At 41.5% G+C, this 18,179-nt stretch overlaps 1 protein-coding gene across 2 annotated transcripts; it reads left to right on the forward strand.

Moving 5' to 3' along the window:
- The first annotated feature begins 1,198 nt into the window (after positions 1-1,198).
- stox2a (storkhead box 2a) lies at positions 1,199-17,109 on the forward strand. Of its 2 annotated transcripts, none has more exons than XM_034129273.1 (4): positions 1,199-1,538; positions 10,484-10,636; positions 12,566-15,092; positions 16,277-17,109. In XM_034129273.1, exons 1-4 carry the CDS (start codon positions 1,199-1,201, stop codon positions 16,476-16,478), a joined length of 3,222 nt encoding a protein of 1,073 aa, XP_033985164.1. In that variant the 3' UTR covers positions 16,479-17,109. The 2 variants fall into 2 exon arrangements, with proteins under 2 accessions (XP_033985164.1, XP_033985165.1); XM_034129274.1 differs by lacking the exon at positions 1,199-1,538 and adding an exon at positions 7,659-8,863.
- Positions 17,110-18,179: the final 1,070 nt, after the last annotated feature.

Consider the following 18,179-nt stretch of genomic DNA (forward strand, 5'->3'; position numbering starts at 1 on the left):
AAATCTAGTTAACCTTTGACAGCACAGTAACGTCTACTTGTGCACGCTGTCTTCAGTGTAAACAGGCAGGATTACTCCAGATTTGGCATGCCGGTGAGAAGAACTGCGCCAGCAGGTCCTGAGGCCCTGGGCCAAATAAAACTGGGCCTCCGTTGCCTCACTGCCAGCACAGATGCACTTTACCTAAACTAGTCCTCACAAACAAGAGGCTTACACCTGGTACCTGGAGGACATACTGATACAAACGCTCACAGCTCAACAGCTACACACACCAGCAGACTAAAAGCCCCCTGAATACAATATCATAAAGAGTACATACATTCAAATTCTTTACTTTGGTTGAAGTTACGATTGTAGTCTTGGGATAAAAATCTGTAGCACGGATTGGATTTGTTTTAAAACATGATGGTTTCCCCTGATTTCAGCCATAAATTAACACATTCTTGAGGCACACCTGTACAAAATAATGCAATCTAGTACAGCGATTATATATATCTACCTTTTTAAAACATTTTTGATGGTGATGTTTCACCTCTATGGTTTTCTTTAAGTGCCTTTTAGATATTTGTGTTATTTATATAACTATTATTCTTACTGACTTTTGTTAACAAGACAACTTGCCCTTTGGGGACAATAAAGCAATAACGTTAAAAATAGTTACGTTTATATTGCACTAAATATGCGGTTGTATGTTTCTCTTTTTATTTCACTTGTTCGTAATTTGATTGTGCAGTTAAAGCCAATCTGCAAAACTTGTTCTGGTGTTTTAGGACCGGTCAACCATTTCTAACAAAGAGGCCTGACACTGATGATCATTGATCTTGCTAAGTGTAAAGTAGGAGTTTACGTGTGGTCCTTGAACGCAGCACTAGTCCTTTCCTCTTTGTCCCTAATACTCTCTGACAGTCGGGTTTAGTTGGCTGCAGAGGACGGCGTGTCATGTTGCTAATTTCCCTGATTTTACATGGAGCACCTGTACTTATGCTTATTTCCAACGTCGTTCTGCAAACTCCGAATAAGTTCATGCGGTTTTCTTTTACTCTGTAGTCCATTTCTTTAAATATGTGTAAACCTGTTGAGATTATCAGGCAGTTTGGGGATAGAACATTAAGACATGCGCGGACTAAACACCGTCCTACAGTGAGGAAACAGTGTAATATTTTGATACGGACCGTCGTTAACTTTGCCTGAAGCAGGAATGGAGAAGTTTCTGCAGGTCGCTCCGCACTCAGTGGCTCTGGTGCTGTTGCAGCTCGGGGGAGAAGATGAACCGGACCCCCCATCATCATCTTCATCACCACCGAAGTTACAGCAACGCGTCACCGGCTACGAGGTGTTCGCTAATTTCAAAGCCGTAAACATGCAGCACTTCTGGGACAAGGCTCTGACCCTCGCGCTGACCGAGATCTTCTTCCTCGGATGGATAGATGAGCACGTGCTTCTGATTCAGGGGCAAGAGGTTCACCTGCAGGTGCTCAGGAACGGATGGACCAGGCGGACCCTCAAAGCACCGCAGGGCTACGATATCCAGTTCATAGGTGGGTATGCTTGGAGTGAGGGAAGTACTCAGATCTTTGACTTAAGTACAATTAGCAATACTACATTGTAAAAAATACTCTGTTACAAGTAAAAGTAATGTATTCAAAATTGGGTACCACTTTACAAGACTACCCTTATAAAGGGTTTACGAATAGTTTGTAATTCATTTATTAATTAGGTTGTGAACACTTTATAAATCATTAATAAGCTTTTATAAGACATGAGATAAACAGGGCAACTGTGTCCGGTTGCTTGCCAAATAGTGAGCCCACATTTATCTGTACTGCTAAGTCTTATATTGTCTACTTAGCTTACTTCTTCATTAGCCAGCATCCTTGGTATCTGTTGTTCACTGAGTTGATTCTCGCTAAGTAGCCAATATAAGGCTTAGTCATCTTGCGAAATAGTGAGCCTGTGTTAATGTATGTATCTATGTTAGAACTGGTTTATAAATGGTTCTTAATGATTAATAAAGTGTTTACAACCTAATTATAAACCCTTTATGAATCCTTTATAAGGGTAGTCTTATTGTAAAGTGGTACCCAAAATGGTACTCAAGTAAAACTAAAAAGTATGGCATCAAAATATACTTGATGTATACAACATTTCCAGTTTGGCCCATGATTTAAAAAAAATCACATTTTTGTATTTTAATCATAAATGCATTAATGTCAATGTTGCATTTGGTGAAGGTGGAGATTATATTTTACTTTATATACTGCTAGCGGTAGATAGATCTGAGGTAATTTAACCTATAATAATACATAATAATGTATTGTTATATTTATATTCGGTATGATAAATCCATACTGCAAAGTAGCTAGTAACTAAATACATTTTTTTTTAAAGAGTGGAGTAAAACATTTGTGAAAATTGCCTCCAAAATGTAGTAAAGTAAAAGTATAAAGTAGCATAACAAGAAAATACTCAAGTGAAGTAAAAGTACCCTTAAAATTGAACCTCAGTAAAGTGCTTAAGTAAATGTACTTTAAACCTGACAGATTTGGCCTATAACGTAATCTGTCTGGATGATACAACATTAAGTGATTTCAACTTTGCTGTATTACCCCCTATACTGTATATTTCTTTACAGAGACATTAAACTTGGACTCGAAATGACTGAAGTAACAAAGATAAGGACTTGTCTGTTCTAAGGTATCACAGACAACTCCCTAAAGACTTAAGATATAAACAAAGGTCTTAGAGTTTTACACCATAAAATCCCAGAACAATAAGAAATAGCTGCACACTTGAAAAATGTTTACTCGTTTAAGACCCATTTCAGACATTGTGCACCTTAATATTGTAATGAACTGCAAACCAAGCACTAAAAGAGACACCAACTATTTTAAGAGACTTTAAAGTTGTAATTAAGGATTTTTTATTAATACTTGCAAGTGTTAAAAATAATTAGACCTTGTTCGCAACGAATGCATGCGGTTTTGTCCTCGGTCTATCTTGTAAAAAAGATCTTGAGTGCTGTTGTTACTTCACCTTCAAACTAAGTGCCACAGTCACAAAGAACCAGATAGGAAAAACAAGCTCTAAACTCAATCTCTCTAAATAGAAGACCGCTTTTTCATTTCAACTACTTTTTTTGTTCATTGTCTTAATCAGGCTGCCTGACAAGACTCGAGATGTGGACTTTTTCTAAATTGACATAATTGACTAAAGAGTTTCTCAATGTTTGTTTATGAGACTGTTACCTTTAAAAAAAATAGCCTTATCTGCAGTTTGTGGCTCTGTGAAAATACTTCCCCTTGAGGTTATAATGTATCTGTCAGTTAAGAAAAAGCGGTTGCATGAAACTAGTCGAAGCTAGTCCGATGAGAGAATGTTTAGGCAGCATCTAACCTTATAACCTCACCTAATTCACATCAGGTAGACTTACTCACACAGAAAGGAGAAGACAGGGATTCATTCCCACACTCATACTCATCTTCTTCTGACGAGGCTATAACTCATGTATGTGCTGAGACAGGTTTGGACGAATTGAGGTATTGGCTATTCCAACTGCTGCACACATCACACTGTCCTCACAACCTTTCTTATCTGACTGTGATTGTGTGTGTGTGCAAATGAGAGAGGCGTGCAGAATGTCATAGATTACCTTATTTATGTGAGCCTCTGTTTAGATAGTCAGTGTCATAGATGAGAAGCATCTACAGTAGCTGGGAAAACACAAAAAGACAGAAAATACTCGATACTTGATCATCGTATTAAGTCCCTTGTACATCGGTCCAATCACGGCTAATATCATTACATTTTACTTGATGCATTAGTCCTGGAATTCAAAGGGCATTAAGCAGGATTTCTAGGAGTGTTTTAGGGGGGAACATATTATTACACTTGACGAAATAGAGAGACATGACATTGCTGGAGAAAAGAGCAGTGGTGCCAACTTACACAGCAAATTCAGCATATGTAAAGTTGGGTAGGGTCCATTATAACACATTTTTGAAAAATGAATCAAAAACCTTCCAAGAAAATGAGCAGAGGTGATGAAATCTTTCATATTTCACATGCAAAGCTACACTTTTGGTTACATTTACTACACTACACTACACTAATACACACTGCAGAAAACCATGAGGTGTGGTAGTGTTTGAGTATCTGTAAATACTATAGTTAACAGATATAACTCAAAGTTTGGTATTAAACAGTTTGTTTGTCTCAAGTCAACTTGTGGTACCGGCTGCTACTACCCAGCAGAGTCTTGATTGGTCAGATTGAACTTGAAATGTTAGATTGTAATGACTGTTCAAACACTTCTAATGCTCCGTCCATGTTATCACATTTCTGCATTGAGCTCTATTGATTGTATTGGATTTAATAGCTTTAATAATCAAAAGCTAAATCTTAAAATAGATTGTGAATTTTTTTGGCGCCGCTTTTTTTGTCTGTCCGTCAGACAAAGTGACGTTAACTTCACTGACACTACTAAAGCAAACACTGATAAGCCGTGGAATGTTTGTCCTATAGCTAATAACTCACCAGACTCTATAATGCCAAAACCAACAGATCGTATGCAGTTGGTTCTCATGCAATTTATATACTGATATATTTTTATTTTATAGAAGTTATCCAGTTTCCCCAACTGTAGGAGAGGTATTAACTTATTAAATATCTCAGAATGGAACCAATGGTGAAACAATTTAATCATTGCAATGCATTTAAACACATAATTAGGAAACATAATCAATCTTTAGTTTACCAGTAACCTCATGTGAATTCAACCAGGAGTTAAACTTTAACTTTTTTCACCTAGTCCAGATCACTTGAAACAGTCCTAGCATGCAAAACATTTTTAGAAAATGTCCTAAAGTGATAATAATTCTATACAGATGAAAATCACTGCAGGGTGTATTCTCTTGTATGAGCTGCATACAGCCTTAGTGTCAATATTTGAGTTTACAAGGCAAGTTCAAACTTAGTTCAGACACATTTTCACCATTGGATGTTCATTAACTGTCTGAAGGAGGTAAGCATTTGGCCTATAATGCATATCTGCTAACACTATTGTCTTTTACTTACACTATTTTAGGGAAACAGGATAGACTAAAATAAAATGTCCATTACTAGTAAATTATAATAAGACATATCTAGATTTTTTTAGTTTTCTTGAAGTCTTAGTTGGCTAGCTGTGCATGTTGATAACCAAACTTTTACTATGACTGCTACACGTTGATATAATGCAGATTATCCCCCAAATTGCCTGAGAATGTCTGATTAGGGCTGAGAGCCAAAAAGTAGCTGGATTACAACACTTAGACCAAAGTTGTGGATTTTAAACTGTGTGGAAACCAAGTGTTTTTTTAATACTGACATGCAATCTGATTAACTGAGGGACTTTGCGTTTGTGAGCAGGACATGAACAATAGACTGGGAGGAGTGTCTGCTCGAAAGGAAGGAAAAGTGGAGCATTTGTTCAGGAAAACACTATGGCACTGCATTCCCTGCTGTAGCCGGGGGTCTCCACTGGAAGGAAAGGGAGGGTCCCAGTAGAGAATTGGGGGAAATGTTAAACGCAGCAGAGAGAGATTTGTTGCCGTATATCCTAATGTCAGGAGTGTTTTGTAGGCTGTTGTGACAAAACCTCCTCAGTCTCTTTATTCAGCCTAGAGAGTTTACTGTGAAAACATGTGTTGTCATAAATGTTCCACTGGAGGGCAGACCACCGGCAGGAATGGTCCTGTTTGCAAGGAAGTTGTAACAGGCCACAAATCCTTTACTGGCACAGCTCAGGACTACTCCATCATAATCCATCTAATACTCTGGTTTTAAACATATACCGGCAACTAACTGAGGGGCCGGGCAATATGCAAATATATTGATATGGGAACAGGACACTTGATATCATCTTAGATTCTGGATATTGCAATATGGTATAACTGCTGTCTTTAGCTAGCTGCCTTACTGTAACGTTATTTTAAGAACTCACCAAACTCTCCACCTTTACGTGCTTAGTTAATTTATCTACATTACTCGTAAATAATTTTTGAAAACACGAGTATTCAACCCTACAGTATGGATAGTTATATATTTGGTCAGATATATCATGAAATGTTATTGCTCCATATCGCCCAACTCTGCTCAGCTGCAATTTGTGTTTTGGCTAATAAGCAAACGTTAAAATGCCAATACTTGAAATGATAAACATGGTAAAAAAAAAAAGTCATTTAAATCTATTCTGAAAGTTATCTTTTATTCCCGTTGTTAAAAAATAATAAAAAATGTCATTACAGTTCCCCACAACCCAAAATAATCCTGTTTCTGTTAGCTGTTATATATAAATGTATTTCCCCCAAAATATTCAATCTTAATATGTGAGGTGTAATCAGTGGGAAGTAAATACATTTTGCTTCATATACATTTTTTTCGACTGACTAATCAATTGAACAACTATTTGTTTTCACTCTAATAGCCACATATTTGTAGATAGCATGATTCTTCTATGGGATATCTAGTAAATCATTGTAGAATTGATACATATTTTATTTGTAATGTCTTGCCACTATCAGGTCATCTGGCTATTTATTCCTCTGGTCAGTGATATTGTCCTGTAGTTGTCGGAGGATAACTGCTGAAAGACGTCGATGTTTCAGCAGCGATGCACGAGTATTCTCTGTCCGTATAACAGACGGTTTGAGTGCTCGTCTATGTCCCGTCTGTCTGCTTCTATCTTGGGTCGCTGGCCCTTTAAGGGAACAGCACTCAAAGGTAACAGCTATGAGATCATCGGCTTGCGTTGTCATGGCAACAAAGGCTGTTGCAGCACTACTGAGAAATAAAATGGCTGGCGTGGTGTCGCTCTCCCTCCTCCTCACCCCTCCTTCCTCTCCTCTTTCTCTTTGGTATCAGTGAACTGGAGCAGATTGGTTGTGACACCACCACCGCCTCCCACCCCCCCTCCTCCTCCTCTTCACCCGTGGCCCGTCCTGCCCTCTCACTTTGCTCCTTATTCTGTCCCTCCAAACGTACATTCACACTCCACACATGTGAGTCAGCAGGAGTCTGCAGGAGATGCCACTCTGAGCGGGTTTAAGGTGATGCTTTGGGGGGGGGGGGGGGGGGGGGGGGGGGGGTTATTTTACACTGACAGCTCCACACAGTTGTTAATCAACCGGTGGGAAGCGGTGATGAGAAAGACACCAATTCCGTTTGGGGCCCTGTTAAATCTTTAGCTTCAGGTGAGACACAAATGGATGGGAGTTTAAGGGGCCCCTCATCCTTCAAGAGCAGAGTGTAAGGGAAGCAGAGAGGAAGGAAGATGAGGATGGAAATTCAGCCAAAGATTTAGACACTGAGATATTCCCCAGACATCATCTGAGGGCTGAATATTTATTTTTTCTTGTGTGTGTTAAGAGCTGTTGATATTTGCTCTCCTCTCTGCCTTATGTCCTCTCCCTCTCTCTCTCTTGCATCCTCTCCTCTCCTCCCCTCCCCTCAGCCTCAGCCTCAATCACCCAGACACAGACGCATGCTCACGCAGAATCGCGCGCAGCAGGCGGATGCGCGCATACACACTTTCTCTCACACACACACACATACGCGTACACACACACATACTCACACACCCTTCCTGGAGGTGCTGGGAGCAGCTGCAGCATTAGCGTTGAAAGAGATTTGCCGTTGACTGGAGTTTGCATCCCCCCCTGTTAATGAATGGATGCTACGGCGATAGGCTCGGGACCTTCTTCCGTTGGATTGCGGGAAACGGTGGATATCTATTCTTGAAATTTATTTATTTATTTCTATGCTCTCCATTTTTTTCTCCCCACCCTCTCCTGGTGTGCTGTTGTCGAAAGGACGATGGGGTCTTGTGCTTGATCGGATAAAGATGGAGGTGAACGTGGCGTCTCCGGTGCTTGGCATACTATTGAGGTTTCAGTGCCCGTTAGGGTGAATGGAGCCTGTTATTTCTGTGTTTTTTTTTAAGTGGGCTCTTTTGTTTTCCGGGGATCGGCCGAGCACTCCTGTGGTGAATTGAGCTATTGTCGAAGACTGGGCCTCTTAAGCTTTGAATATTTGACCGTCCATCCTTTCCCTCCCTTCCTTCCCCTGTTACCTTCCCCTCTAAAAGGAACAAGCGAATCCCAAAACCTCCTCTGAAATCTCTCCTCACCGTCCTCCTCACTTCCAATGCCCCATTTCCCTCATCTCTACCCCTACCCCCCCCACCTCTCTCCTGCTCCCTCCTCCCACATCAGAGCGGCTACGTAATGTGCCTCCCTACGCATGCAAATGGGGATGCTACAAATGGTGGCTGGGACTGATGGCGATGAAAGGGTGATGCCTCGCGCAATCACCTGCACCTCCACCGCCGCTGCCATCGCTCCAGATCAGCCTGGGAGAGCCCAGCAGCCGATGACAACCCCCCTCAGTGCGAACACGGTCGTTTGTAGCCTTCTCGTGGATGTAAATGAGACGTGTGTATGTGTGTGAAGGTGCACACTGGTTCCTGCCATGTCTGGTGTGTGATCGCTCTAGCGGGACGTTCTTACTGATGCGGGGGAGGCACTGAGCCTGAGGTTGGTCGACCTCCCCCTGCACACCCCCCCTTTCCCACCTCCCTCCTTCCTTCCCCTTTCTCTCCCCATTCCAACAAGCCCCTAGGGGTGAAGGCCACCTGGTAAAGGGGTCACGATGAAGAAGAACCGCAGCAGCAATGTGCGGCGGGCCTGGCCCAGCTCAGAGCTCAGCGAGCGCCCGCTGGAGCACAATCTCTCCCGTAGTGAGAAAGACATCCGTGTGCAGAAGCAGCATCTTCCTCCCCCTCCTGCTCCTCATTTCTCTCCGTCCCCGCCAAGTTATCGTGCGCCAGGTGAGTCGTTGACACTCCCACCTACAGAAGCTCCTCCCTCTCACTCTACGCAGGGCAAAGACACAGTTTGATTTGGGGGCAAAGTTCCGAGTGAACAAAATGTTCGTGTTATGAAGGAAATTATAACGACCCCCTTTGATCCCTTCTCTAATGTATCAAATGTAGTCAAATAGAAACAGAAGAATTAAACATATTTTTGAATGATTTAATCTAAAGCCTTATATTACAGGCACTATAGGGCCCTCATTTGGCTTGTGTTCAAATTCTATATTACACATATACTAAATCTATATTTCTGTTGATCCAAATCTGTGTTACCTTTTTACTTCCTAGCATATTCTTCAATTTCCTGCAAATGTAATGACCCGTATAAAAATCTGTATGTATATAATTGTATAGTCCCTAATAGTTCAGCATTATTCCATTCTATTAGTTGCATCACCTCTGTGCCCAATTTTGTGACAGATTTATATTTGGCATTTGTTGAAATTACAAAGATGGCTTCTAGGCTATCTCATCGCAAAGTCATGTCCTTACCAAGAACATCTGATCTTTTTTGTCCCTTTTATTATAAATATTTGAATTTCTTTCTGCTGTCTTTATTGCCTTCTTGTAGGATGTGAGACATAAATACTACAACCTCATTCCTATACGATACTTTACTATTGCATACTATACTATACCATAAGAGCTCAATACCGGGATTTTTTTTCAACCAATCCACTGGCAGATGCAGCTTTTCTCATGTTTACAGGAAAAAAAATAGAGTAAAGCCTCGTAAAGCCACAGAAAGCTTAAGGGGCTGTGATACTAAGCAGAGATAACGTCATCGTGTTGCCTAACTGACCATTCAGCTGAGTGTGGTGAGGAGGCAGGGCCCTGCACATACTGCAGCTCAGGTACAAGAAGTGTGGACAGTAAAATGATTACAAAACTCTAAAACCAGCGATCAATGAGGCAATAATTGTTCTGTATATCTGTGAACACCAGGACACACAATGTTAGGTTAGGAATCAAAGATGGAGGCTGTGATGGAATATTTTCTCTTCATTGTGTCGCGTGATTCTCTATCGATCAGCAGATTTAGGTCAGAGGACAGGGTCAGCCACAGCACAGATGCTGCAGCGATGGATTCGTGTGTTGCTCTACAACCTTTCAGCGGGGCAGATGTTTGCTCTCAGAGAGGCTTGAAGCCGGGCCGTCTGGTTGTAGGATGATCTCACTACTCACTACTGCTGACAGCAAAGCCAGCTTAAAGCAACAAAGGCAACAGAGAATGAATGTGTGTAAGCTCTAAATGTGGCGCTCAAGTCAGTAATATTTTGTTAATATACAGTATGCCTTGATTGTGAGACGATGTGAATTGAATGAGGAGGAATGCAGGTGATCTTGCACTACGGTTGCTGCAGCAGCTGCCTCGCTTTGCTAACCTACGAGAAACAGGAGGGAGAGAGGCTGTAAGGAAGCACAGAGAGGAGGGGTGGAGCTGAGCGAGGCAGCATGCAAACTGCTGCCGTTTGACCATTACATCATAGCTTCACACGCTGCGCCTGCTGTTCATTCATGATCTAACAGTTGTGCCTCCTCCTCCTCCTCCTCCTCCTCCTCCTCCTCCTGCAGGTGACGTGTCTCCGATCAGTATGTCACCTATCAGCCAGTCACAGTTCATCCCGCTGGGAGAGATCTTGTGCCTGGCCATCTCTGCTATGAACTCTGCCCACAAGCCTGTGAACCAGGAGGCTCTGGTGGAGCACCTCACTGCCAGCTTCCCAGGTACGCCCTCTGACCTCCTTATATAACATGGGACTGCACTAAAGCATGCAAAAACTGATTTATGAATACATCATGAGGCATATGTGAGAGAATAATCAGTTACTGTTACTACTAAGGTTAAAATGGTGATGAAATAAATCCAAAAATGTGCATATACCTGGTTTATTGTCTTCTGATTTGTTGGTTAATCACCTCAGCCTAATTGTATAAATGTTTTAAATAAAAGCCGGGTTCGAAAAGCAAATTATTCGTTTCAAATTCAAATATGTCATCCTATCAACCAACAAGCAAATAGCATTATGTTTCTACAGGAATAGATTTCAGACAATTGAACGATTAAGCGATTAGAACAGAACATTATTTGGCAACTATTTTCATGATAGTGACCATTTTATTATTACACTATTAAAGCAGCTTTTAAGATTTGCTGATTTTCTCTGTCATATACCATAGTAAAGAGAATAGTTTTGAAATGTTGACTTTTGGGGCGAAATAAAGCTGATTGCCCTAAATGTACACCACCAATTATGGTGTACACTTTTTTCTGACATTTTGTTAACAAAATTGTTGCAGTCCTAAACTTGAATATCACATCATACCACGGACATGTGTAAAAAGTACAAAAACACCTACCTTCTTCCTTTCCTATGTTTTAATCAAGTGCTGTTATACGTATGTGACATTGCCTATGAACAAATGATTTATTCTGAATTGTGGATATTCTCTTGTTAAAAGTGCAGGATGGCCAGGCTTAATCTCTCAAAGGTTTTTATGACTATTATCTGTGATTTCTGTTTCCAAATTGTTCCGTTGTTCCAAAAATAACATTTTAAAATAAATAAATAAATAGACGTAATGTTTTAACACAAAAGTAATTTTCTTTGAGATGTGTCCAAACACAATGTTTAACATCTGAGGTTTTACCCAAACACTAAAAAGGTTACCCACTGTGTAGCCAAGTTTAAAAGGAAATATGTCCCTCAAAATCATCTTTATCCTCTACTAAATGCCAGCGTGGAAAGCAGTTGAACTTATAGGTTGCATCATTGCTGTGTAGAAAAAAACAGGGTGATGTAATGTCAGGCAACACAGGGCCATGCCAGACAAAGGCTATGAATAGTTTTATTTAAAATGGACTTTTAATGTTTACGTGGCCATTTAAACTAAACTCTTGAGGTGACTGATTAATTATCTTTAAGAGTGTTTATTAATGACCTTTTTTGCATACAGCTTAAATCTTAGGTTGTCATATCAAGTCATGGTGTTACATAAAAATGTATGTGGATTTGTGTGTGCTGTTGGTCAATATAAGAAAAAGCTGGGTTATTCATAGTGTTATTGTTGGGTTCAACTCAACTGCATTTACTAAAAGAGGCGCATAAAATATCTGCAATTATTTTTGTTATTTTCTAGAATTCAAAAATAGAAAAATAAATACTTTTACACTTCCATTACTATTTATTTAAAAAATGGTAAAAAAAACAGAAGAGAACCCAAATGAATAGCTTATATTCATTTATTTGTTTATGTGCTGTCAAGCTGAATCCAAACCAAAGTTAAGTTTATCTCAAATTCTTCTGAGATCATATTGTTTCCATACACACTGTATTTGTCAAGTTTAGTTATTGTTTCATGTAAAGACGCATCGGGAAATAAATAAAAAACAGCATTATATAGCATGAATAAAATGATAGAAGATCTTTTTTTTTTATGTAATGGGAAATTTAGGGGGATAGTTTAAACAATAGCTTTACATTTTTTTTACTGCTTAGTTCCATTTTTTTAATATTCTAACCAACTTTAGGTTTAATTGGGCACCTATATTTGATATGCCTCGTGTGAGAATATATGTATTTTTTTGATGTTATAACAATGTTTTTTAAATTAAATGTGTTTTACAACTGTGGCTGATTTGTATTTGTCTTGCAGGTGTGCCTACACCCAGCTCAGAGGTTCTGCGACATACCCTGAACATGCTGGTGCGAGAGAGGAAGATCTACCCAACTCCAGAGGGCTACTTCATCGTCACCCCCCAGACCTACTTTATCACTCCGTCCCTCATCAGGACCAACAACAAGTGGTATCACCTGGATGATCGGCTGCAAGAGCGCTCACCGCTACAGTCACAGCAGCAGCAACAACAGCAGCAGCAGCAACCTCAGCAATGCACTTCACCTCCGTCTGGTAATGTAACACCATCTACACCTGGCTGCCTGAGAGAGAGGCCTCCTCGCAAGAATCACAATGACTCATACAACTCCTACCGCGAAGACTCGTCCAGACTTCACAGTACCAAGTCACCAAAGGAGCACAGGGGAGATTCTTATCAAAGTAAGCCGCCCAAGGATCACAAGAGTGGGGAAACTCCACCAAGCACGTCAGCTAAGGAGCACCGAGGAGAACCGCCATCATACCCTCATCCCCCTCCTCCCACTTCCCCTCCTGTCGTGCAACCGCCGCCTCAAGAGCCCGCTGATAAGAGCAAAAGCATCACTTCTTTTCCTTATAAAACTGACACTCTCACCAAAAAGAAAGAAGGAAGTGGTGGCAGCAGCAGTGGCGAGAAGCAATCCAAAAGGTTCGGTCTCAGGCTCTTCAGGCTGAGTTTCAAGAAGGACAAAATGAGGCAGCTTGCCACCTTCTCAGCTCAGTTCCCCCCGGAGGAGTGGCCTCTTCGTGACGAGGAAGTGCCAACCACGGCCATACCCCGCGAGGTGGAGATGGAGATAATCCGCAGAATCAACCCCGATCTAACTGTTGAGAACGTTGCAAGGCACACGGCTGTGATGAAGAGGATTGAGGAGGAGCGTTCGCAGAAGAACAAGGCGGGGTCTTCAGCCCACCACAGTGCACGCAGCAGGAGGGGGAGGGGCCACAGGAGGGCCACACATGGTAAATCCCGCTCACACAGCAAACCCAGAACCTCCAGGGGAGACCCGTCAGAGGGTTCAAACTGGGACCTCTTGTTCATGGAAAGGGATTTCCGCTTCTTTAGCCACTCGTTAGTTCGCTCGCCTCGGGAGGCCATGTACACCTTGGAGCGCAGGCGAAGTGGAGGCGCAACATACCTGGTCCATAGCAACCCCAACGTTACTGAATCGTCCTGCCCTGTTACCCCTGAGTGGGACGTGTCCGGGGAGCTAGCCAAAAGACGGACGGAGATGCCCTTCCCTGAGCCGTCGCGCGGGACGTGCCAGTCCAGAGTGCAGAGAAGTCACAGTCACAATCAGGACAGGAAGTCGCGTCACGAGAGGTCAGATCAAGCTAAGGAACGCTCTCGGTCCATGGACAACTCCCTCAAGGTTCCATCACTGGGGGTGCCAGAAGACTTTGAACCCACTCTGGAGGAGCGTAGTCATTACTACACTGACGACGGCACCCTGCGCGCCACGCAGAAGTCCTCCCACTTCTCAAGGATCATGTTCTCTGCTGCTAAGTTCCACTCTGATTTTAATGTGCCTGATTTGGGGAAAGGGAGTTTGGACGAGTCAAGGATTCGGAGTACGATGGAGAGGAACAAAAGCAGAGACAGCTTGCCAACGTACAATGAGCTAATGGGACTTTCTCCTAAGCCCTCAACAGATGAGTACTTCCAGTGCAATACGTCAAATGAAACAATCCTAACTGCCCCTTCGCCTCAGGCAAAATCAGAATATGACACATTAACCTCATCAGGGGGACTCCGAAAGGGCTCTCCGGCTGACCGGCAAACGCCTCACCTCACCTCTCCTCACACGATGGAGTACAAAGAGGACTTGTCGGCAGCAAAGGGACAGAATGGCTCAGTGCGGCTGACGCCAAGCCAGACGCCAGAGCCGGCGCAAAATGCCCGTTTGACGCCACACCAACACAATGTAGATCCCGGTGGGGGAGGCGGTGGTATGTCGATCAAGAGGAAAGAGATCTTCAGCAAGGACACTTTGTTCAAACCTCCACACAATGCCTTGTCCACAGGCTACGTGGACAGCAGCTACACCAAGTCCGGCACATTGCGGAAAGCCTCACATGCCAAATCAACAGAGGCCCTAGACAATCCTGAGCCCCAGCAGCCTTCCAATTCAGCCACTTCCTCAGCGTCACCGGCAGTTTTACAGAGCTGCTTAGAGCCAACAGTCCCCTCCGCCTCCTTTGACTATTATAATGTATCAGATGATGAAGAAGAGGAAGAGGCAGAGGAGGACTCGCACAAAGAGTTGGCGACGGCAGAGGACAACAAGGATCATGGGGAAGTGGGTGGTAATGGTGGAGGCAGTGGTGGTGGCGGAGAGGGAACCATGCAGTGGCTCATGGACCGGGAAAAGGATCATGATCTGCAGCGAAAACTGGAGACCAACCTGACCTTACTCAGCCCCAAGGAGACGGAGAACAGCAGCAGCCAGAAGTCGGCCCACTCTGCACGCTTGGACAGCATGGACAGCAGCAGTGTCACGGTGGATAGTGGATTCAACTCCCCCAGGTTTGTGTGAAAATGATCGATAACGAATGAAATATGATGATCCATGAACTGTGAACTCTTCTTACGTCTTAGGGCAAACTTTAGGTGACACACATTGGGGCTAATATAAATGGCTTAAAACATTTAACCCTCCAGGGCCAAGTAACCTTTTATTTTGATAAAACAAATCATTATTATTAGCTCAAGGTCCACATGCTCAGTTTTGTCCGAAAATCCTACTCTTAACAGTTTCTCTCAGTGGATGGATTTAGCTCACATCTGTAGTACCTATTTCATTTCCAATTCAATCAGATCTCAACTCTGTATCAACACTCAGGGACCACCGTATTAGATACAAGTGAACAATATAGTTTAATCTTATACAACACATTTAAGGAACTGATAATGATTATGGTATTGTTGTCAGCAATGTGTGAATCCAATTACTGAGACATTTTAGAGGTGAACCTAATAAAGTGGAAACAAGTTTATTTTTATATTTATAGTAATTTTGATGATTTGCTATTTTTTGGAGCAGCTCTTAGTGTCAAGTACCAATGGTGCCATTTCAATTGGATAACATGTTAGTAAAACAAGGCTTATGGCACCAGTTTATTGCCAAAGTAAACAATAATATCTATTATAGTAAAATGATAATGAATTTGTTGTGTTCATTCTGTTGGTAGCTTCATTTTGTGTGTGAACATTAAATGAAAGAGACCTTAATCATAGTAACATGCTAGTAACTTACAAATGCATGTTATGTACGCCAAAAACAGCTGAGCCAAATGACAAAATGGATACAATTTTTGAAATGAGAATAAAAGTTTCGACTTTATATGAACAACTACAAACATTAGTTTATCAAAAGAAAAAACAAATGTATAAGGCAGCAAGCTATTTCTGTAGACTCAGCTCAAAATAAGCTAGATCCCACATTGCAACTCAAGATCAACTGTCCTTAGACTCTCTATCAAATATCTTTAAATCTAAGAGAGTGGAAAATGATCCTGAATACATCACCTGTTTCTTCTCAGTAACTAGTCTGTATCCTCTTTTTTTCGCTCACAAGATATACTCGAAAATAGTTTTATTTTAGGGGTATTCTGTTTTTCTACCCAAGCCCCACCAATGCCATACACAATGTGAGATTTGTTTTTGCATCTTGAAAGCCAACACTTGACTCTCTGTTGTCTCTTGTGCAGGACACGTGAAAGCCTTGCATCCAACACATCCAGCATTGTGGAAAGCAATAGACGGCATAATCCAGCGCTGAGCCCCGGCCACATCGGCACCAGTAGTATCGGACTGCCTTTCAGCTTTCGCGCCATCCCAGAGCCCCCCACCACACAGCCTGAGAAACTCCAGAAGTCATCAAACTGCCTGGCCTCCATCACCAGTGTCTGACAGCAGCACAGACTGAGACCATGGACGGTGGTGGAGGACAGAGGAAGTGAGGGGCTTCACCATTTTAGACCCTCACTTTCCTCAACCAATACACACACATTCACATAAACACACATCTTCAGACTCCTGAGAATCCATTTACTGGGACTGTTACAAAAACAGGCATGGCTTCAAGAGACTGTTCCCACAGCTTCAAGAACTTTACTGCAAAAAAGAGAAACTACAAGACCACTGTAGGTGAGGAAACCTACCTGAAGTACTTTGATTTTTGGTGACATGGACTCTAGTTTGGCTTATATCAAGATTCTTGACTATTGGTATTGGAAAGTAGTAGACTATAGGATTCAAGTTACATTTGGAAATATCAAAAAAACGTTTTATATTACTTAACAATACATGTCCAATTAAATGTTCTCCTTCCTGAAATAGCGTCAAGTTCTTCAGGACGATTCAATGTATCAGCACAATGTCGAGACAATAAAAGTTGATCCTGAGAACAACGAATGAAAGATATAAAAACATAAATCAGCTCAGATTTGTGTACCGCAATGCAAATGATGTATGTATACTCGATACTTTTGATATCCTAATTATTATAATGGTGGTATTAAAGATGCTATGTGACCAAAAATGATGTTTGGACCGAATGAGCTCCACCTCACCCTCACATGCACAACACAAAAACAAAAAGTCTCACCATGAGGTCCATTTTTTGTCTTATCTGGAGTTTTCAATGATATCACATAATGTTCTTAAGGAAGCGGAGCTTGTCAAGATATCATAAACGTGTAAATATCAACCCCTACAATTCCCTGAGCACTTTAAGGACTTGTGTGTCTATGTTAAAGCATACAATGAGTTATTGACCTCTAAAAAAGGTGACTAAACGTTTAAAGTAGATTTGTAGCTGTTCTGAAGCTTTCAGTCATATCCCATGATCTTCCTCAGGAGATCCGTCTCATCACAGTTGGACATTCTGAGATTTTTGGAAGGCTTTTAATTTCAAAACAGCACAAACATGGTGCGTTGTGTGAACAGAATGAGAATACTTTTTTACAGCAGGTTCTACAACATGCAAACTAAAAATGGTCAGTTCATCATATTGACTCGGCTGTTGTGAATTTGAGTTAAAATGTCTAAATGGTCAGATAAAGCTGATTTTATTTTTCTACTAAGAAAAGAGCTCCTTATAGACTGATGACACTGGGGTCTGTGCATTGCCTAGAGTAACCAAGATATTCTTTCTAAGGATTAATCATTTTAGAGCTGGTATGATAAGTCGATAGACAGAAAATAAATCAGCAACTACTTTAATAATGCATTAATAGTTTGAATCATGTTTCATGCATAAATGCCACCAATGTCCTGGTGAACCTGCTGCTTTTCTTTGTCTTATATGAAAGGACCATATTTGTTCTTTGAACTGACAAAGAAGGAGATCTGAATATGTAACCTGGGGCTAAGGGAAATGTGATTGGCCTTTTCTTCATCAGGTTAGGGGCAAAACAATGACTCAATTTATTGTACAAATATCAAGCACATTAATGACAACAATTGTTAGTTGCACCACTAAATAATTGTTTACTTACTCAGTGAAAGTCTATAAAAAGTCTCAGGATGAATCCACTAATCAAACACAAGTCCATGAAGTTTGCCTTTTGTTCATGTCATTTTCCAATGGTTTGTGCAGCACAAACAATA

This window comes from Trematomus bernacchii, unplaced genomic scaffold (genome assembly GCF_902827165.1).
Source record: "Trematomus bernacchii unplaced genomic scaffold, fTreBer1.1, whole genome shotgun sequence".
Lineage (NCBI taxonomy): Eukaryota > Metazoa > Chordata > Actinopteri > Perciformes > Nototheniidae > Trematomus > Trematomus bernacchii.

Excerpts from the sequence above, each read along its gene's own strand:
- stox2a (XM_034129273.1), top strand. The coding sequence starts at position 1,199 with ATGGAGAAGTTTCTGCAGGTCGCTCCGCACTCAGTGGCTCTGGTGCTG. Across the intron at positions 10,637-12,565 it reads CCTCACTGCCAGCTTCCCAG|GTGTGCCTACACCCAGCTCA; the intron begins GTACGCCCTCTG and ends TTTGTCTTGCAG. Across the intron at positions 15,093-16,276 it reads AGTGGATTCAACTCCCCCAG|GACACGTGAAAGCCTTGCAT; the intron begins GTTTGTGTGAAA and ends TCTCTTGTGCAG.